Source organism: Chelonoidis abingdonii, chromosome 7, assembly GCF_003597395.2.
Source record: "Chelonoidis abingdonii isolate Lonesome George chromosome 7, CheloAbing_2.0, whole genome shotgun sequence".
NCBI lineage: Eukaryota > Metazoa > Chordata > Testudines > Testudinidae > Chelonoidis > Chelonoidis abingdonii.
The window spans coordinates 86,705,664-86,729,262 of record NC_133775.1 but is presented as its reverse complement, the minus strand read 5'-3'; the positions used below and the strand labels follow the sequence as shown (position 1 = coordinate 86,729,262).

Sequence of the window (23,599 nt, the reverse complement as noted above, 5' to 3'; positions counted from 1 at the left end):
AACACTACAAAAGACTAAAAACAACAGCTATTAAATCCTAAAAATAAGCTAGTTAAATAATCTTCTTTGCACCAAACTTGTACATATGACAGAATCCTCTATTGTTAATACCTGCTAAAGGAATACAGTTGTGGAAGAAACAGATCTATCATTCACAAAGTCACTGATTCACAAAGATCTGTAAGTGGAACCTTTTCTCCTTGGCACTTGCCCTAAGCAAAATACTACTGCAGCTCAAACATGGTTAATAATCAAATATTGTTTTTGCTTTCTACTCCACTTGGTTATGGGAACACTACCATCTCCCTGAAATATAAACTGGGGAGTTACTGCAGTAATTGTTCTTCTCAGTTATGGAAAGCCCAGCAAAATCCCTCTGCATATTCCCTGACTACCAAAAGGTCCCAGTATCAAGGTGTAAAATAAGTTTAATATGAAGTACACAAATTCTTCCCCACTTTTAAAGTTGTCTGAGATAAATGCTCTGTTAACACAGGCAAAAGGCTGAAGTCTCTTGGTGATACTTCCTGTATATAATCTCCATTTGCAGTTTCGAGAACCACTATTAGACAAAAGAAGAGCTTGGTTGCCTAGGAGTTTCTGAGTTTCTGAGATCTTTTGAAGAAGCCACCAAAGTCTTGCAGAGGTTTTTGATGTGTACTCATGAGGTTTGGGCTTGCCAAAAATTGATGGCTGCCTTCTACATGTATCTCTCCTAGTTTCCGAGGTTTATTGGGAGTTGGGGCACTATAAACATTCTCCAAGGTATAGGATTTTTAATTGGACCAATCCACCTGATTCTCTCTCTTCTTTTCTGCCACTCTCATAGCCACTACTTTGTGCCCTCATTTTCAAATCTAGAGCAGGGTGGTAGTTACTTCCATATTGTTTATAGAAAGGGGTTTGCATATGCCATCCCTAGTATGACTAAAATATCCTTTCAGTGTTCTGACTGTTGTATGGTAGCAAGGGAAGAATCTGATCTAAGCATATACTACTACATTGATTAGCAAACGTTATGTATAAATAGCCATTATTGCTGCTATTAGTATGTTTAATAAAACAGGAGTCACTGAAACCTTTTCCATTTTTGATATGCATGTGAAACTATTGTCACTCCCCAATAATCATTGCATTCTTTTTGATGTAGCAAGTCTTTAAAATGTCCTTTATTTTCTGTAAGATTTGGTGGAAAAAAACCCCAAAACAGATGCTTAAAGGACACGTACAAATCTCCATTTACATGGAAATTATTTTAGCACCTTGAAAATATTGTTTTGCAGTGAAAATCAGCAGTATATGTGCTCAATAACAGTTATATTCTTATTTCTTTATCCTGCATGCATTTGCTGAGAGGACCCTTTTCTAAATGAGATTTTTATTTCTAATTAGTTATACTGTATAAATATTACAGAAGACCAGAAACTGGAAGATTTCTACCTACAACTATAAAAAAATATAAAAGTATGGCTAATAATTTGTCCCTAAGTCAAACCACCTGTTCCTTGGTATTACAGCACACACCTAGCTTTATAATCTGTTTTGGAAGCCAGGGATCATTTAAAAAAGTAAACACAGAAAATAGGGTAATAACTCTGAAATAGCTGTTATTGACTAGCTGTCATGTTCCCCAGTACAGCTACGTTGATTTATCCCAGCTAAATATCTGAACTTTGATTGCTAGAGATAAACCTCATAAATAAAGTTTGGGCTTGGATCTGGATCAAACCTTTCCTTGGATTTAGGTGTTTTGTTTTGAAAGGAGCCAGCAGCAAAATTCTGACCAAGACATGAATTCTCGGAGCCTGGAGGTATTCAGATGTGGTGGTCTGGTTCAAGCACAACTCTACTTAAGACTGTTTTAACCCTCATGTAATAATTAAAATGAGAAACAAAAGGCCCATTTATAAAATAGATATTGTTTATCAAAAGGACTGCCAAGGTTCCACAGCAGAGTTTTAAAAACATGTTAAAAATTAAATAAAACAATATGAATAGGACATAGTGCACCATATGAACTGATAGTCTGTCAGATGTCTTTTAAACCAATGGGATTTAAGCACATGCTTGGATTAAAGCATGTGTTTAAATGCTTTTTCAGCATCAGGGGCTAAAACTGGTCAAATATATTTTTGATAACTTATAAATAGTCTTTTTCCTATAAAAATTTTGTCCTAAAGAGAAGCATATGGTTGAGTTATTAACTTCTGAAAACATAAAATTATAGGGGAATGGCTGACAATGTCAGTGGACTGTAATTGTAGTGGAGACCCTATACATTTCAGTGAAAGAAAGCCTGCAACATGCAAGAAGCTAGATGTACATAGAATAGCAAATGAGCAGCACACTTCCCACCGTTAAATCAACCTCTCTCAACGGGCTGCTGTCTTTTAATAATTAACTACAATCCATTGATAGTTTAGATGCATTCAGAGTTAATGAAAAGGATTTTATCTTGTAACTTAATAGCAGGCATTACTGTCAGTCTGTGTGGTCATCTGCAATATGTCACTTACAGTGTTATTTTGGCTAGCTCAAAGCAGCTACAGTATTTACCAAGCCGAAATTAATCCCAGTCTTTTTAATTTCCTTTATGCTTGGAATCTTGTTCTCATTTTTCACAGGTTAAAAAATACTTTGATAATTTAAGCAGCCAAATAAAGCTTCAGAGTACTATGATGTGTTAACTCTCTGTCCTTCTCAGCTTGTACTCCACAAGTAATGAATTAATGCTTACATATCATTTTGACTATTCTGTATTTGATTACATTAAAATAGCTTCCCCCTGTCATATTTTAGATTAATTCTTCTTTACTGACTTTACTAGCTATACTGGACACCCTTCAAAAAAAGGACACAGACATAAAAGAAGATAAGTGGATGATAAAAAAGGAGGGTGAGGTCACACCAGTCATCTTACTTAGTTTTTACTTGAGTATAATGCTCCTACCAGTCCTATTTTGGAGATGACTTTCTCTTCATATATCCTTTCCTCTACCGCTCAGCTCGTAATTGATTCTCTTTTTTTCCCCTCTGCCATTGTCTTTTAATGTATATTCAAACATCTTAGGAGTATTGTCACATCTTATTTATAAGCTTCCCTCAAGATTATATGTTGGGCAAGAATGTTCGCATGAATGTTCTTCTAGAATCTGAATTAGACAAAAAGGGCATTTGACATGCTTGGTGCATAAGCAGTCAATGTCTAGACACAGTTTTTCAATGCAATTTAGGATTTTCCTTTGCCAGTGCTGTTGCCAGTTGTTTATATTTTAAAGAGAATCACAGTAATTTCATGCGTCATCTCGTATTTAGGCAGAGGGTTTCATTCAGTTTCAAAGCCACATGTATCTTTTCTAAGCTAATATCTATTGTATTGGGAGTCAGTCTATAGTGAACATAAATTCACATAGATTTTCAAATCTTTTGGAACTATTGCTTTTCAAAATATTGCATTTTCAATAATGTCTGTAAATAACAGAGTGAAATTGAGGTATTTTTGGCTGTATTCTGACAACTGAGATTTATAAAACCCATTGTATGGTGACAAATTCCAAGGAATACTGTTTCTCTATGTTTCTGCAACATCCAAAAAAGCTAGTTGTGGACAGAATTCTGTCATAATTCATCCATCAGCCATTTACTTTAAGTGAGAGTATTACTATTGAAAGGTACTAAATTAATAGAATTAGAATGTTAGCCTTCTATCTCTTCAGAACAGATAGAGCACAGGTAATGGCAATGCAAACATAAATAAATTAGACTAATTCTTGTGTCCTAGGCCTGATCTGGATGAGCCATGTCTAACCATCAGTCGCCAAGGTTCATTTAATCTTTGGACATTGTGTACAAAGATATTGGTTATGATAGTTTTCCGATTTATGATGACTAAGGTCCCCATTTCACAAAGGACAATGAATCAGTTAACATTAAGTTTTAGTCACTACCCAGCTGGGCTGAATTTGAGATGAAAGGCCCCTGCACAATCAATTCTTTATTAATAAATTTCTTCAGACCTAAACCAAACTTTTCAATAACAGTGGACAGAAATGATGAAGAAATGGTTACTCATGCAAAAATGTGGGACACAGATTCTGATCTGTGCATATGGGAAAGGGTCTGACTGTCCTTTATTTTTATTGGTTTCTAGGGGAGTATGTTGTTATGACTACCCACTTCCATTTGAAGAGAAAGATCGGTTACTTTGTCATTCAGACATATCTACCATGCATCATGACAGTGATTCTGTCCCAGGTGTCCTTCTGGCTTAACAGAGAATCCGTTCCAGCAAGAACTGTATTTGGTAAGTGAAATGTAAAAAATCAAACCAAAACAACAACAAAAAAACTTGCCAGGGTCATCTGCTACTTATAGAAAAGCACCAAGTGACATTGGAGAACTGGATAAGAAATATGCTTTGCTTTGAAGATATTGCAACAGATGATTTTTTAAAGGTTCAAACTATTTAATTTATTAAAAAGAATGAATAGTAAAATGCTATATATCAAAAACAAAAATGAAGAATAATAACATTATGCTAATCTGGATTCAAATCTGAACACCTTGGCCTATCTTGATTTATACAAAAAATGAAAAGGAATATTCAAAGGGTTTAGCTTATATGCATCTTAATATTACTAAATTAAATGTATACATCTAGGAACAAAAACTGTAGGACATACTTAAAAGATGGGGGAACTCTATCCTGGAAAGCTGTAATTCTGAATAAGATTTGGAGGTCATGGTGGATAATCAGCTGAAAATTGGTGTGATGTTGAGGCTGAAAGAGCTGATGTGATCCTGGAATGCATAAACAGGGGAATCTTGAGCAGGAGTAAAGAGGTTATTCTACTTCAGCATTTAACAGAGTTCCAACCACTGCTTTAATACTGTGTTCAGTTCTGGTGCTCACAATTCAAGAAGGATGTTGATACATTGGAGAAAGTTCAAAGAAGAGCCATGAAAATGATAAAGGGATTAGGAAACATGCCTTATAGATGTAATCAAGTCACCCCTTCACCTTCTGTTTGTTAAACTGTATAGACTGAGCTTCTTGAGTCTATCAGTATAAGTAGCTACATGAGGAACATATTTTTAATAAAGGGCTCTTCAGTGTATCAGAGAAAAAAGTATAACACAATCCAATGGCTGGAAGTTGAAGCTAGACAAACAGAGACTGGAGATAAGGTACAAGTATTTAACATGTAGGGTAATTAACTATTGAAACAATTTGCCAAGGGCAATGGTGGATTCTCCATCACTGACAATTTTTAAACTGTTTTTCTAGCAGAAGTGCTCTAGGAATTATTTTGGGGGGAGTTCTATGGCCTATGTTATGCAGAAGTTCATACTAGATTATCATAATGGTCCCTTCTAGCCCTATCATCTACGAATTGTGTAATATGCAGACAAAGTTTAGATGTTAGCTGTCCCAGTAGGAGAAAGTGTGCATTGACTTTTTCTCAAAAAGCAAAATGGCTAATACAGCTTTTGGCTTGGATTTTCAAAGGGAGTTTAGTCAAAGGGAGTTGTTCACCAGACGTTCTTGCCCCAGTTGAAACTCCTAGCTTTAATAACTCTGTAGGTTGATCTCATCTGCAAGCTCGTCAAATACTGTTTTGGCGCAATGCTGCTATGGAAATCAGTGACAAAATTCCTATTGTCATCTCTCTGAGTAGGATTCAGGCAGGGATGAGTAAAGGGACTCTAAGATAGTATAGTTCACACCTGCTTTTGACTCCCTGGGGTTTTTGCTATTACATTCTAATACACATTTTTTTAATTAGAAAGAAACTGCTATAATATTCTCCAGAGCTTTTATTTAACCTATTTCACATCCAAAATCAAGATAGACAGACAGACAAGATGGGTGAGGTAATATCTTTTATTGCACCAACTTTTGTTCATGCAAGAAACAAGCATTTGAGCTCCACAGAGCTCTTCTTCAGGTCTTCTCCAATATTGCAAACAAATAGATAGCTAGATCTAACAACAAGCATTTGATTAAAGAAAACGGGGTGAGAGTTATCCAATATGCTCCAGTTCCTTTTGTGCTGCTCAAGCTATAAATGGCCAGTTGAGAACACCTCTGGCAGGAGAGAAAGGGCATAAATACAGCAGACCTTGTTTCTGCCCCAACAGGTCACTCTCAGCACAGTGCAAGAGCATGACAAAGAAGGGGCTCCAAAGGACATGTGGAGGTTAGTCACAGGAGGAACTCTACCTTTTAATGTTGGCAAAGGAAAGCTGGAGATCTATAACCAAATTCAGAGATCAGTCTAAGGGCCTGATCCTGAGAAGCGCCTGCAATTCCTGCTGAATTATACCTATTTTCATCTACCTTTCAAAACATCCCCCTGTGAGTGGCTTTTCCTGCTCCAGCCCATTTTCACAATGTCTCTTCAGGTGAATCACACCAGCTTAAACATCCTTAGATTCAGAGAGACAAATGCTCACATGGGGCGTAAGCTCCATGTTGGTAAGTAGATATGAATGTAGAGAAGTCCCTAAACAAAGTATAGGAGTATAGGAGAGTCTAATTGAATCTAATTTATATAAAAGGGGACCCACAAACTGCTGTGAAGTGCAACAGGTTCAAATCCTTTACGCTCACTTCTGAAATTGGTATCAAAAGTCTAATCTTGAAAATTTTGTCACAGAGTAAATTGGGCCCCTTAAAAAGAGATACATTCAAAGATTGTTATGTATGAATTTAAAAAAAGAAATTGAACCTCATTTGCTTCTGTTTTGCTTTCTTTTTTTTTTTTACTGTTGGCAATACCAGATTGTTAGTTCATGATGCTGTAGTTATGGTTGGCCATAAATGGGGTACCAAATTACACCATGTATCAAACAAATAACTTACAATACCCTATGTTATTCAGGCTGCTGTTTTTAAAGCCTTACGACAGCCCTTCAAGAATGTAAACATTTTAAACGTTTTCCGTTCAGAATACAATTATTTTGCTGACTACTTGAGTGTTTTTTACATATGTTTGAACCAAGTCTAGAATTCTGTTACTATTTTTTTTAATCTCCTAACTTCGCTGAAGAAAAAAGATGTCTCTGAATACTTCACCTGGGGATATTCATACATGCATCCAGACAGACATGCACAGCATATATCGATTTATAGCCCTCTTTTAGCAATATAAATAAAAACACAAATTATAACATAGCAGGATTTACTGTACAAGAGCAACAAAAATCATTAGTTGTAAGTGGATAAAGACTTCATACATTCCCCTAAGGAACAAAAACCACATCATCATTAAGTACCCATAATTCAAGATATTGTCATTGATATTTTTTATTATCAGACCCTTTTAGATCTCTGCATATTTTCATTAGTGCTCAGTACAGTGGTTATAAACTGTAACAGTGATTTAATACATGAAATTGTCTGCAGTTGTCAAGGTAACTTTGGAACTTGATTTGATGTAAATGTCTAGCTTGTACTTGCAAAAATCTGTAGGCAATGTGAAAGCAATGTAATCCTCCTACTGTCAGTAAAAACTCCATGGATAGTTAAAGAAAAATTGTTCTTCCAGCAGGTATGAAGCTCTGCTACTAGAAATGCAAATTACATTGCCGTGGGTCTTACTTAACCTCTTTACTGTTGCCAGAACATCACTGTTTAATGGCAGAGAAACATGTACAAAATATCAGTTCAAATAAATGCAATATCATAACATGCAGCTTAGTCTATTTTGGGCTACATTGAAGGAGCATATTTTCCAAATATGTTTGCTACTTCATTCAGCCCTGAACAGGTTAATCAACAATAAGACACATCTTATAGCACTGTAGCAATCTTACACAAATAAGGTGGAAAGTATCCAACATGCCTGTGTATGCCTTGCTGAACTTTGCATAATCTTGAGTTGTTTTGTCTGCAATTATGATATGTAATGAGAGAATTGACAAGATGGAAAAAGAGTTGCAACCATCCACATGATTACTAAAATGCTAGGTGAGAACAGGAACTAGGTCAGAAATTAACTCCTCCTCTAATTCTTTTGCTGGAAGAGGAAATTATGTTGGTTTATTATGTTGGACCACAGTAGGGCTGTGGTGACTTTCTTCTTCCTGTTTCATTCATGCTGGAGGGATGATCATTAAGTCTGCTTTAAAAATAATAATTGTGCGATTTTATTCAATCACTGAATTTATTTACAATCTAAGAAAATAGTAAATTTAATCTCATGCTGTGGGACATAATGCACACAGCTAAATTCCTTCCTGACCCTCAAAGTTAAACAGATTATGTTTCATTTTGTCTTCGTCTGAGGCATTGCTGCACTGGCTACCATCACAGCCAGGATGCACGACTACATGGACCAATTATTTCTTGTATATAGTGTATATATTCTGAGATATAGTGTCCAAACTCTTGCCTAGAAGAAAAACAGATATATCATGTAGTTTGTTAGATATTTAATATTACAGATGGTTCAGCAAAAGGAATGTGATATCAGTATCCCTGATAAACACATTTATCCCTCTTTCACTAAACTCACATTATTTTCCTATCCACTGTTGTCTGCTTGATTTCTAAGTGGTCCTACACTGAATAACTGACAACTACTTTATTGTGTCCAATGCCAACAATACTCCTTGGTCATCCTCTCAGGGCTGTTTCTTTTGGAGCAGCAATATCTCCTAAAGCACAAACCTCCTTGTCTGGCTATGCCAAAAAAATGACAGGAGACATTAGATATGGGTTTAATCAAGCCTCAACCTTATTATCAGATGTCTGAGACTAACTCGGTGGATAAAATGTGCAGTGCAGTTGAAAACCCCCACAATTCATTGTGTGTGTGTGAGAGAGAGAGAAGGGAGAGGGAGAGGGAAGGGAGTGCTTTTTTCAGCCTCCCTTCCCCCCGCCCCACTTTTCCATTCACGTTCCTCCATCAGATCCACTGCCAGGATCCTCCAATTCCAGCCAATTCAGGCCCAGGCTGACCTTTTTAAGCCCCTCATTCCTAGGTTGTGAGTGATCCACCATTCCGACTGTTTTTCCATTAGTTTTACATCTCCCCTCCTCCCCAAAGCCATAAATCATGACCCTTTCTCCCGGCCAGCCCTCCCGCTTAAAGTGCAGGGTGGTGACTTTCATATGTCAAAAGATCAAGATAAAGCACAATCCAGAAGGGTACCTCAAAGATTATCATTTCCACAGCAGAACCTGAAATTTGATATTTTTTGGTTGGGAAATATATTTCTAATAACAGAAGCCCGTGAAACTATTTTTCCTATTTTATTTGTGAATCCACATTGATAAGTAAAAGACACAATACAGTAACTGATCTAAAGTGACACTGACGTTTTTGCTTTACAGGAGTGACAACTGTTCTCACAATGACCACCTTGAGTATCAGTGCAAGAAATTCCCTTCCAAAGGTGGCCTATGCTACAGCTATGGATTGGTTTATAGCAGTGTGCTATGCATTTGTGTTTTCAGCACTCATCGAATTTGCAACAGTGAACTACTTCACAAAGAGAGGTTACGCATGGGATGGCAAAAGTGTTGTTCCTGAAAAGGTAACACCTTTACTAATAGATTTTATGATATGTACATTAATATCTATTCATGGCTTTTGTGCTGGATTCAGTCTGTATGTTTTCCAGTGGGACTTAGATAATCTACTGAAAAAGGCTCTTTACATGGATATTGGGTATTTTCTGTTCAGGATCTGCTGGTCACACTGTGTGTTGAAATCCCTTGTTGTATGCAAATTATTAGTATGGAGAGTGGTTACATTTTCATTTTTAGAGCACCACCAGGCTGTGCAGCATTGCGTGGCAAAGAGAGGAAGACATAATCCCTGTCCCATGTCTTAAATCTGAAAGATACAAGTTGGCTGAGGCTAAAGCTATGGCACGAAGGGAAAGCTCATACCTCAACACTCCCACCCCCTTCCTTCATGTCTTTATATGGCTTTCACCACTGTAGCACCTTCCAGTTATTTAACAGTCTCTCTTTATTTTTCCTTTCTTTTCCAGCCGGTAGTAGGAATAGATTGACTAGTTTATATGTTGCGTGTTTGAGTGAGAGACTCAGTGGATGTGTGCAGTGTCTGTGAGCCTGATGCAAGGCTCACTGAAGGCAGTGGATAGCTTTTCCTTGATATCCAAAGGCTATGAATCAGGACCAATTTGCAAATTTGTGTATAGGAAGAGATAGATTATGAAACTTACTCCACAAGAAATAAAAATGACTATGGACTTCAGAAATTAATGCAAAATGCTTTTTTAAACTTAGTTTTCCCTCAGCAAAGTCCAGCCCCTTTGAAAGCTCTGTCTGACACATGGAAAAGCCTTCCCTTATTTAATGATTATTTAATTGCTTCATTAGAATGTAGCTTTCATGGCAGAGCATGTTTTTGAAGAATAAGGGAGGTGATGTCTGAAGTATCTAGGTCTAATAACATGGAGAACTTTAACTATGCACTATATTCAATGGGGAGCCAGTGCAAAGAGTTGGGTACTATAGTTGCTAAGTAGATAGACTACTGGGTTTTGTATCAGTTGGAGCTCATTCAGGGTGTTTCTTCATTTCTTAATATAAGTTGCACTGAGCAAGCCTAGAAGTCATGATTCTGTGGATCACCATGCGCCTCATCTCTTTCTGAAAGTATGGGGTGCAATCTCTGCCAGTTATGGCTGAAGCAGACATTTTTGCTGCCATGACTCTTTGGGCTTTCTGTAGCTGTGGGGAGTCTAACAGCAACCCAAGGTTGCAGACAGACTTGAACTGGAGGCAGATGCCCTCAGTAATGGGGATGTAATAGAAGAGAAAAGTTCTTTGAAGCATTTGTTTCCTCTATTACATCCCCAATTTTGAGGGCATCTGAGTTATACCAGCTGAGGATATGGCGCAGTGTGTATAAGTTTTCTATAAAAGATACACAGCATGGGTATTTTCTGCAGGCACTTGAGTACTCTAGAAGCTTAGTATGTAAGTTCAATAACACGATGGAGAAGACTGAGCATTGTAGGACCCAGCAGGTGAGGTCTTGCAGGGGGTGCATCTCAGACTTAAAGGTCAGATTGTCTGCCATCAGCAATAGCTGAACTACAAAAGGAATCTCAGACCAGAGTCCACAAGAGTGAAAGTTACCTATTAGCAAATACATCCCATCCTTTTCTGTGGAAATCAGAATCCATTCATGGGCTTTATGAACCAATAAATAACAACGAGAACAAAGTGAAACCTTTTCATTATTATTTCTTCAGGATTCTTCACTCCAAGTACCCCATATTAACAAAAGTGGGAAAAAAATATGTGTAGATGATGCAAGATATGCATGGACCATGTTTAGTAAATAATCCATTTCATGCAATGTACAATTATACAAAAACAAGGGCGATAGAAGTGATAGTGACAACTATAGAAGTATCTTCCTGTTGAACGTCGTCAGAAAAGTTGTCACTTGTATTGTGCTCCCTAGGCTGCAATCTCTAGATGAAAGAATCTATCCTGAAAGTTGATGTGATTTTCACTCAGAACACTCCATCATTGATCTGATATTTTCGGTTAAGCAACTGGAAGAGAAGTGTAGAGAAAAATGAATGCCACTCTACATAGCCTTCATCAGTCTAATAGGGCCTTTTCATGGTTCTAAAGAAACTGTATTGTCCCCCCATATTTTTGAAAGTTCATTCCATACATCAAGATATGCGGGCAACTGCTGTATATGAAAACAAAGAGTAAAATGCTGTTGACATTAACAACAGCATGAAATAGGGGTGTATCTTGCCTCCCATGCTCTTTAACATCTACTTTTCATTACTGCTTCTTCGTCCATTTAAGGACAGCAATGATGGCATTTATCAACTTTGCAAGATTTGGAGTGAAAACCAAGGTTTTGAGAGAATTCCTGTTTGCGGATAGTGCGACCTTGGTTGCCCATAGTGAATCTTCCCTGCAAAATCTCTTGGGTAAATTTCATGAATCATGCAAGAGCTTCAGGTTGACAATTAGTTTCAAGAAGACTGTGATCATGTACCAAAGAGTTACCCTTTCTGGAGGGTAAATCTCTTGATGTTGTTGACAGCTTTTTGCTATTTGGGTTCTACCATCATCAGAAATCTTGACCTTCAGACTGAATTAATAGAATTGGAAAAGCAGCTAATTATTTCAGGCTTACAGAACTGTGCATGGAATCACAGCAAACTATCAACTAAGATTGAAGATGCAAACCTATAAAACTTGTGTGCTGTCATCCCTGCTTTATGGTTCAGAAACCTGGACTACATATGCCAGGTATATGAGGAGACTTAATAGCTTCCACATGAGATGTCTGCATAAGATCCTGAAAATAAAGTGGGGAAACACATTACTAAACACAGAGATGCTGGAGTGTACAGGACTGACACACTTAGAAACCATTGCCAAGAAGAGGAGGTTGCAATGGCTCATTCATGGCAGGTGAATGGTACGAGACCGTATCTCCAAGAGTATTTTCAACATTGAAATTTGGGACAGAAAGCAGGGTCGCCCTTTATGGCAGTACCACGATGTGTGTAAATGTGATATGAAGTCGATCAATATCAATGTGGAAAGCTGGGAGGAGTGTGCAGGATCCCTTCCAATTTGGAGGGAGTATCTGAGTAGGTGCAGCTCAACATGAAGTGGTTTTGATCCAGAGGATGGAAGCAAAGTGAGAAAGAAGAAAATAGCATGCTGTAATCATGGATTCTAACTCAGACAGCACATGAATCTCTAGAATTTGTAACAAGCTATGTCACTCTTGAATTGGACTTGTCAGCCGCATGTGGATTCATCAGGCACCTGATTAGATCTCTTACATGTACACCATTATCCAGTTTGGATTGATGGTTGCCAATATATTTCATGCCTGGTTCTTGCCTATCCTACACATGATCTTTTCTCATGATACAAAAGAATATTAAATGAAATTGTAAGACAACAGATTTAATAGTGGTATTAGGAAATACTAATACTTTTTTTAATATCATGAGTAATTAACCTGGGTAATTCATTGCCACAAAGTGATACTGAATTCAAAACAAGTATTAAACAGATACGTGTATGCTGGACCTGATTCAAAGGCTATTGAAATCAATGGAAAGGCTCCCACTAATTTAGATGAGTTTGGGATGGGGCCCAATGAGAACATTCAGAATTATATTGGTTAGTATTTTAAAGACATATATAAACACTTATATTTCAGAGCAGAAGCCACACACTAATGGAGAGGTTTTTGAAGATAGTTTAATCCATAATTGTCCACTGTGGGTTTTGGGTTTTTTTTGCAGCTCCCTCTGAAGCACTTGGTACTCTTTCCTCTCAGAGATAGGATAGTGGACCACTTTACAGTTTTGATATGGCAGTTCTTACATTCCTTAGGACCATACAGTAGCTTCCATAGATTTGTTATCAAATATTGAAAAAGTTTTTTTGAGAACAATAAAATCTCTTTAATTTACATACACAAAATAGAAATTTCCCGATTCATCTTGTACGTAACACTGATCTTATTTTAATCCAATTCATGCTTTCATACACATTGACTATTATCCCTTTTAGTTATTCGAATATATTTCTGATACATTTCCAGTGCTTACCACCAAGGCATCTGCTGGAAAATATGTAACATGTCATTACATATGTTATTTAAGAAATCTGTTTTTAAATGGCTCTTACTACAAAATTTCCTTAAGTCCTCTCCTCTGCACTGAAGAGACTCTTACTTCAAGTCTTGAGACGAGACAATGAGCACCGGAAGAAGTATAGCTATTTTATATGAAATTTAAACATTAACTAAAGGATTTAGAATGAATTATGCAAAATGTTCACATATGAGAACTGAAGATAGTGTTGCAAAACCAAAATCTTTGCAGCATTATTAATAGAGCTGAATGAATATTGGGAGAGGGAGAAAGGGAGGGTGAGACTCTATAAACATCCATTCAAATTTGTAAAAGAATTTTGACTTGAGTGGTTGTGGTCATATTTGCTTTTGTTTAGTACTGAAACTTCAGTAGAGTGAATATTTGGGAATAACTAATATTAAGCTTCAGTTCTTAAATATGCACAAAAAAAATTGAAATGTGTAGTTGAAGGCAGTATTAATAGTTCATGCTATTTTGGTTAGTTGCGTAAGTTATACAATCAGAGAATAGAAATAAAGCCATGTTACTTTTGTAACCAATAACTAACACAAGTAAACATTTACAAAGAACTGTATGCAAATGATTTGCGTAATTATTCACTGAAGAATATTTCTAAATTAAGTCAAATAATGACTACATTTCTCTTTGCAAAATATTTGCTCAGCTTTCCTTATTAATTATACTCTCAAGTTCATTATAGTTCCTTTTAAGGGTAATTTAAAAATACATTTTAGTGGAGATCCAGTTGCACTGAAATTTTGAAATCTGTTCTGTCCTGTGTAGCAAATAGACTTTTTCATATGGCAATGATACTGGTATCCTAAGTAGTCAAGATTTATGAAATGATAACCCTAAATCATACATTCCATTTGATTTGGGACTAAATTAAACATTAAAAATCCCATAAAAACAATATTCAAGAACTGTTTTAAAATATTAAAGATTGTATAGCTCTTGTATTCCCTAGAAGTTAAGGATCCCCCTATATTATTTCATATTAACATACTTAAGGTATTCTCTGTACACCGTGTACTGAATTAGCTGTCACAAATACTAAGGAAAAAGCAAAGTCAAGTCAGTCAAACAATAGTACTTCTCTCATGCTTCCTTTCCCTTCCATTCAACCTATGCTCTGATTTGTTCCTATATAGAAGCTATGGTGGGGAGTAGGACTGCCCACGACTTTATGCCAGCTGAGATTACCATATGCCAGATGATTTCAAGCCAGTTAAAAGGCTTTAAGACAAATTTAAATGATCAGAGTGGCACAATGCCTGATCAAGGACCAGGATCACACCCAGCATGCTTAATATAACTCAGTCATTTCTATTGAGCTATTAGCACTTTTTAAAATATCAGCATTCTAGGATGTTCCATAAATTTCAGTGAAATATATGGATATTTTAAAAAAGATTGGGGATATACAATTTTATAGCTCCCACACATTCTGAATGAAACTCCAGCCACTGCAACTCAGCTAGTCCAGTGGTAACCTGCAAAAGGCATCATTAAGGCTTCAGTATGTCCAAGACCTTATACACATGTCTAAATTCCAAGTATTTTGCTGAATAGGGATCAATAAGCTGTTTGTTGTGTTCCTTTTAAATAAGCATTCTCTCTCAGTGTGAGGAAGATGAAAATGATATGTATGATAAGTTGTGTTAGAACTCATAATACATTATTTATCATGGTATCTGAATGACAAATTTGGAAATTATTTTATAATGGTGGCATCCTTGGTATCTCTCAAACTGAATATATTTGTTCTAGTCACAAAGCTCATTTGATTCAGAAGACAATGAACTATGTTTTGTTTGCTACTGTTTGATTAATATTGCTGATATTACAATACGCTGCTTTGCTTACTATCAAAAATAGCATATCCTAAAATGTATCTGTTATTCTAAATGCTTTTGGGAATAAATTGATTGATTGATTTCTAGGAAAAGTAATTAAACTGAGAGATTGTATCTTGTTCTTGAGTACAATGTTTTACGTAAATCACACGTGCACACCTAACATCTACTTAGTCCAGTTTGAAGTATAATTTCAATATGTAGCAATAACACTGTGTTATGGTACATTGTCACAATATTAAGTATTGAAAATGTGGACAAGAATAAAATTCATTTTTTCTTTCCCCAGCCAAAGAAACTGAAGGATCCCCTCATTAAGAAAAATAACACATATGCAGCAGCAGCAACAAGCTACACCCCTAATATTGCCAGAGACCCTGGGCTGGCTACCATTGCTAAAAGTGCAACAATAGAGCCCAAAGAAGTTAAACCAGAAACAAAACCACCAGAACCCAAGAAAACTTTTAACAGTGTCAGCAAAATTGATCGACTATCAAGAATAGCTTTCCCACTGCTTTTTGGAATCTTTAATTTAGTCTACTGGGCAACTTATTTAAACAGAGAACCCCAGCTGAAAGCCCCAACTCCACATCAATAACCGTGTTAACTCATGTAGTTTTGTTCAGTCTTTTGCACTGGGGATTGCTTTCAGTTTGACACACAGTAATTCCCATTTGCTTCATTGCCTCTGTCTTAAAGAAAATGAAGGTTTCCTTATTTTTTAAAAAAACTATAGATCTATATTTAAAAAAGTAACCCTGTATACTAGGGCCATAACAATGTGATGTGTACACCTGGGAACCATGATTCTGAAGAAGGGAGAGGAAAAGTTCAGTAATGAAAATGAATTCAAAACCATTTGTAGATAGCTTATTACTGAATGTCCCAACAAAGATACTGTACATGTATGTGAAATATTTTTATGCAAAATAATTGTAGGGAAAAATACTCTATGATGTTCATGTAGCACATACTGTAGTGTACTTACCATTTACAGAGCACTGTTTGTTATATTTTTTTCAAGGCTGTAAGGCTTTCAATTTTGTCAAATTCCATGAGATACATTATGTTTCCAGCTCTTCTCTCCCCTCCCTCCCACCCCCCGTGCCCCAATCCCCAGTCACTGGTCTTATAATATTAAATGTTCTTTAAGAAAAGGAAGTCCCAATACTCTAGGAACAGTTTATCACTGTACAGCACATATGATTCAATGGTAATGAATGCTTTAATCTGCTATCTTGAGGCAGTCTTGTTCTAAGCATTAATTTGTCACTAGACTAAACAAGAAATCAGTTGCACAGTTAAGTGCAGAATTCAAATGCTCTTTACCCCATGTGTAATCAAACCAGTACCTGGATGCTTTTACAGGTAGCTTTTATTTATCAATATGTTTCAGAAAGAAAAAAAAGGTTTTGCAAGCTCTAGATATGTTGAATGTATTCTTTTATAAAACAGTACATTAAAAAGCTTTAGATTAAAATTTATGGATAGCAGAAAGACAAAATATAGTATTTAAAAAATATATGTAAATATGCAGCATGAGATTGTACTTTTTTTACTTTTTTAAAGTTGTGTTCTTAAAATATTGTGTAGGGTCCATCTATCTTAGCTCTTAATATGTTGTTAAATGCTAAAGGAAACATATTTAGAGCCTGCATTAAAAAAATCAATGATACTGGAAAGACTATGAAAGGAAAGAAAGAGCTTGGAGTTAATTTCATTTGTAAAGTGGTTAAGTGTACAGTCGTTTGCAATTTGACAATGCCATCCAATGTATACTATTAGATAAATGACTGGTCTGCTCAGGTCATGAATAAATACTAACAAATGGAATATATTTAGTAGGTAAAACTGGTAAAATACTTGTTAAGACAGAAAAATCATCTGTATATTACTGCTATATTTGCTGATACATAACTGTTACAATAAGTGATGTAATATATGTAGCATTCAATACAAAATCATACACAAAAGAATGTACAGGAAAATAGATTTTATTGAATAAACTTACTACATTTCATTTTTACTGTAGCAATATATTTGTAGGAACAATATGTAAGGGCTTTAAATACAAGATGTCCATTTTGCAGGTATGGTATTCCCTTTAAAACAATTCTAGTTAGTTTCATTACTGCTGAGAACTTCTTAGAAATATCAATTTCAGGTAAGGAATTTTCAAAGAGATTGAGAGAGTGATGGATTTTTGCAAGCGTTAATTCAGAATGCACAAACATAGTATTGAGTGAATTTAAAAACAATGCCACATGAACAGTCAGCAAATTAGTTAATGAGACAGTCAAGTTTCATAGTTATGTTTCAGGCAATGTTTTATAAAGTCTCTCTCAATAAATCAAGAGGTTACCTCTCACAATGTACAAACAAAAAAAATTGATGTTTTATTTAGAAAAGATTTTTTTTAAACAATGCTTCATTGTCTAACATTTAGTCCTATCTAAACTTGATGAGCTAATCTGATTGGAGTTTATTAAAGGGGATGTTTCATCTTCTGGTTCATGTGTAGATATATGTATAGAAAAAAATAAAATATGGCTATTTAACTTCTGTGTACTTGTTTATCTTGTTATTTTTGGCGTTAATCTAATGTGTTCATTTAGGGTATTTTATCTTCCTAGCTATTCATAGCTACCTTTTGGTCTGCATTTTGCACATTAGATGTGAATATTACTTAATTAGTCTGCTTTTTGCTATGCAATGACTGCATTATATCACCTCTTAGTTTGTTAGTCTATGTGAATAGTATTATACTGTATAAATTTGATTGCACAGTTTATCAAATATAACGTATTCTCTATGTTGCTTTTTTACAGTGCTTTGCTAAACCATGTAATAATTGTAAGTCTTCCTTGAAAATAATGATACACTCTTATAGAGGACAGTTCCTGTTTACTCCTGGGATAATTTTAAAAAGATGACATTGAATGTTTATTGCACCTCAGTGCAGTAATGTGGCAATAAAACTTAAATCTAATAGAGGTTGTTTATGGCAGAAGCATGTATTTGCTTTACAGAGTTTAGCAAAAGCTCTTTATTTTATGTCAGACTGTAATTCTATTATAATAATAAAGATAAAAATGTTCAATAATGAAAGTGAATGTTTTACTTTCTTTTGGTTTTTTAGTTATTGCTTTTTACTATATGTTGCATGAGAAACTGCTGTTCATCTCAGTTTCTCTGTATTTGGAAACAAATGACATTCTCATGTTTGTAAGTGTCTGCACAATGTTTCTCAAGGGACACAAACAATATCAGAATGGTTTCTGAAATATGATTTTATATTTTTTTAAATAGTGAAGTCTGCACAATGTTCATCCAACAAAGCAATAAAATGTCCTAGATGAACAAGTGATTTAGGTTCGCTAATATGGTGAAGGGTATGATACAGAGTCAAAATAGAATAGGACAGTGTCACAGTTAAATTTTTTAATAATTACTGTGGCAGAATATGGATAGACTAACCAGATAAATGATGGGGGAAACAAAACAAAACAAATGCAGGCGGTTTTAATACAGACCTCATGTTCTGGTAAAATAAAACAAAAACAAACAAAAAACAAACAAAAAATGCAGATCCAATGGAGACTTTGGGCCAGATCCTTAGGTGGTGTAAATTGATGTTAATTTTTTTTCGCAGATTCTGTACAGGACATTCTAGTTAATAGTTATATAGGCCAAGTCCTGAAAACTTTGCTGAAGTCCTCATTATTACATAACTGAGAAAAACCCAGGTATAGGAAAAGAAATTCCATGGAGTTTGAAACCTCAGAGGTTTTCCTGAATTCCTCTTGCAGGGGAAGCAAAGTCTTCATGATTTGCTCATCTGTGGGCAAAGGGAGATAAATCCATGGATTCCCTGGTATCTATGTGGATCTCAAGGTATCTGCAGGAGGAAAAAGACATTAGCATGTTGTTCTGCCCCACATAGTGACTGCCTGCCCTGGAAGGACTATTCTAACTGTGCTAGCCCCTGGATCCCCCCATAAGGGGAGTCCTTAATATGGAGCAGAAAGCAGAGCAAATTAATGTGGCCTCTGATCATATTCATTTACTCTTTCTCCAGTGTATTTACAGTTAGGGAAATCCAACTCAGCTCCCCATCCAAAACGTATCTTCCCCAACTCCATGGAACTGGAATCCCAAGGAACCCCCACACAGGACTTCCTGCAGGATTGAAGCCACAATATTGGAATACCCCACACCCATGGGCACAGGCTCTCTTCCATGTGCAGATGAGGAGGGGAGCATGGGGCCATCATTTTTTACTTTGTCTTTACTCGGACAATCTTAAGCAGGAGTCTGTCTGAGTTAGAATAGAGTGAAAATGAAGAACATCAGGATTTTGCTCTTAGAAAATCAAGGTGTGGTACTCAATATTGAAGGGCTAAAGAACAACACCAGCAGCAAATAGATTCACAGAGTATCATAAAACATTCCTGGTACAACACCATGACATGCTTTGCTATGTTTGCTTTGTAACATTGCATCAGTGGGCCAAATTTTCTCAGCTATACCCCTGCAACCTCCTTCAAAGCTGCTGCAAGCATGTAATGTAGTAAAAAATGGCCCAACCTGAAAGTTGTTTGTGTCTTGTCTCCTACAACTCTTTTCTTGGCAGGTTGGAAAGAGGACAAAAAGGTGTTTCTCCTCTTTGTCCCTTCTTCACCTCTCTTGGCTGGAGAGTGGGAGGATGACTGCTCCTGATGGCTTTGGTCCATTGACTCAGCCTTATTCCTTGTGCGTCAGATAGCATCAGGGCTATTCTGCTTGTTCCAACCATATTTGTGGATCACTTCAAGAGACAATGTGGAACCTCAAAAAGTTGCATGAAGCTACAGAACCACAGGATGAGAGCTACTGGAATAAAATCTTCCTATGAACAGCCCTTCCCTGAGGCTGAGCTCCTTCTCTTTATCTCCTTCCACTCACCACCAACATGGTAAATAATATGAGGTTATGAAACACATTAGCAGCTAGAAAATTGGACACACATACTTCAGGGAGCAGAAGTATAAATAGAAAACTTCTTTCAGCCTGTCTCGTGGATCTGAATGACTGTCCAAGTAAATTAGCATGACTGGAGAAAGTTAAACTTTCTCAGTAGATGAAAAAATATCTAAGCAGTGCACTGAAACAATAAAAACTTCAATATTTCTTCAGTCTTTCTATGGCAGATTAGAAGCAAAATCCTCCTGTTAGACATAAATATGACATGGCTAAAATAAAAATGTGTCTGCAGTCATGAATTCTGCAAGTGTAGAGTATGATCAGCCTGTCAAGCTGTTGCTGTCATGTTACATCTGATTACAACCACGGTTGTATACTACAAGAGAACTAAAAGCCTCCAAATGACAAGATTCTACAGACTCATTTTTGTCTAGCTACAGGCCCATCTAAACAGACAGAATTACTTCACTGATGTTGATACACTCATTTGATTAAACTGCTTTAGGGCTTCTGAAAATGTTCTGAGTGGATTTTGCACTCACAGCACAGCTGTCTCTTGCACACATTTCACCAAAGGAGTAGAGTCATTTTACCTTAAAAATCTTCTGAAGACAGACAAAGGGCACTGGTTTTTAATGTGCTATCAAGATAAGAAAGACATGTTCAGTGAACTCTGGCTTTCTGAAGTCAAACAGATTTTGAACCTCATCCATACAAATAGAAATGGTGCATTTCCTGTCAGGTCCCCTCATATGTTAAGTATGCTTCAGAATTAACCAGAGGCTGTGCAGGTCCATCTGTGAAAGATCAAAATATCTGAGTTTGTCTACTCTAAAGGCAATTTTTGTTGATATTTGCCTAGAATATGCCTCTCTTGCATGCCTCATAGAGACTTAGATTTGATTGTGTTGGTCATTCAGATCTAATGCAACCACCTACTTCTATCTCACTGAAAAAAATGCAGCAGATGTATATTAGTGTAAAATTGCTAAAAAACAAAACGAAAAAAAAAAACTCCTCATCAAAACTTCTATTCTACTATTTCTCTGCTGTTAATTATTAGAATACAGTACCTCCACACAAATGGGATGTTAGCTATCAGATGTTCTCTCAAGTGTAATAAAACCTGTTAATGTAAGAAATTTACCACAGGGCTATGGTAAATTCCACCCCACAATGAAATAAATGAGAAACTGGTATGGTGAAATAAAACCATGAAATAAAGCTCAGTGAACTATAATAGAGAGATCTTTATCTTCAGTCATAATATTTTTTTTAATTAAAATGTCCTATAAAAAGAGAGAACTGGATTTCAGCTGAGGTAAAAGACACATTTTAAAAAACTGCATATCTCCTCAGTCAGAAAAAAGATAAGCCCATAGTAAAATCTTTGCCTGTAGTTGGCTTATTTCTATTCTCTTACAATAGTAACTAACAAAGCAAGATTGGTTAATGAAACTCTCTCAAAAAAAAATTATAGGCAAGCTCCTCAGCTTGTATAAATTCCATAAGTTCATTGACTTCAATGGCACTATGCTAATTTATACCAGTTGAGGATCTGGCCGAGAGTATTAAAGCTTAATATTAAATGTCTCTTCCTGTGAAGAAACTTGCCTGGCCAGAAAACTGACAGGAAGGGACTACTGCCCAGAAACTCAACTAGAGCAAGCTCCGAGAGATTGTGGTCTCAGCTTCCCAATGGTGTGTATCCTTGGAATTCAGAGAAAGGAGTCCTGGTCCCATGGACATAGAGATGACTACATGAAGGGCAGACCCCACATTCTGCTACTCCATCGATTACCATGGATATCTCAAAATCACATGAAGATAGATGTGAAATTTGGTGGAATTGACTGAATTTTGCTTCTGAATTTGCTTGAACAGGAAAGTCAAAGCAAAACAGCACAGAGCCATACAGAACTGAACTAAGCCAGACTAAGTCCTGTTAAGCCACAGTATTAGAAATACAGTAGATGCCATAAGTAAATACTGCAGCTCACTAAAGGTCAAGATTTCAATAGCATCCACTGTGCAGTATTTCTAAATACAATACTTCAAACAAAATGAAAGTCAGAATTTTCTGAAGTGAGTGCACGGAGTTGGGCATCTAGATCCATGCTTACGCACTTACTGCAAATGGGCTGCCTATTTTCAGAGTTATTGACCCCCACCTGTCTTCCCCAGTTCCAGCTGATATTGCCAGGGAACTCCATGAGTTCATCCACTATGGATCTCCTATTAGCGTAAACTGGATGTTCTCTGTATATCAGAGCACTGCAATTCTGCAAGCAACACATCTTATGAGAGAAGACTACTTATCCTATGCCCTTTTGACTGAGAAAGCTGGGTTAGGCTGCAAATACCCTTCCTTCACTATATTTTTTAGAGTTTTAGAGTTTCTTTTTCTTCTGCATGAAGTTCCCAAACAACAGTCTAAGAGTTGGTCTACACAGAGCAGTAATAAGCACTATAGGTGTGTGATTTTTAAAGTGCATTGTGTTGCACTTTATTTGTTTCATGTAGACCTTGCTAGTGTTAACTAAAAATTCCCCAGTGCATTTTAACTTAGTGCTGTTTGAAGCTGTACTACATTAAAGTGCAACAGGGATCTTTTAATTCCTCAAATCTGCAGTGTCTATACATACCAATTAATGTGCAACACTTTAGTGCACCTTTGAAATCACACCTCCGCAGTGTGAATTACTGCTCTGGGTAGACAAGCCTTAAGACTCAAGATGTCTAATTAAAAACAAGATTTATTCAGAGAGAAAAATCAGATAAAAACAAGAGAAGCATTGTAGATAACATCTAATTTGATACCCTGAAAACTCACCTACATGTGATTCTTAGCTCTAGTCCCAAAGGATAAAAAAAATAATAACTTACAGCTACGATTTTCCGAACTTCCCCACATTGGCCTACTCTCTTCAAAGTCAATGGTAAAACCAGGGATTGGCAACCTTTGGTATGCAGCCTGCCAGGGTAAGCACCCTGGCAGGCCAGGGAGGTTTGTCTACCTCGTGGCTCCCACTGGCTGCGGTTTGCTGTTTCAGGCCAATGGGAGCGGCGGGAAGAGGAGGCCAGCACATCCTTCAGCCCGTGCCACTTTCCGCAGCCCCCATTGGCCTTGAGTGACGAAC

General features: G+C 36.5%; 1 protein-coding gene across 1 annotated transcript in view; it reads left to right on the top strand.

Moving 5' to 3' along the window:
• Positions 1 to 18,573, top strand: part of GABRA1 (gamma-aminobutyric acid type A receptor subunit alpha1) — a 54,071-nt gene extending 35,498 nt beyond the window's left edge. The window contains exons 8-10 of the mRNA XM_032794345.2: positions 4,151 to 4,303; positions 9,341 to 9,543; positions 15,787 to 18,573. Of these exons, the coding sequence (XP_032650236.1) occupies positions 4,151 to 4,303; positions 9,341 to 9,543; positions 15,787 to 16,095 (665 nt within the window). The 3' untranslated portion in view covers positions 16,096 to 18,573. The remainder of the gene's footprint in view (positions 1 to 4,150; positions 4,304 to 9,340; positions 9,544 to 15,786) is intronic.
• The last annotated feature ends 5,026 nt before the right edge of the window (positions 18,574 to 23,599 follow it).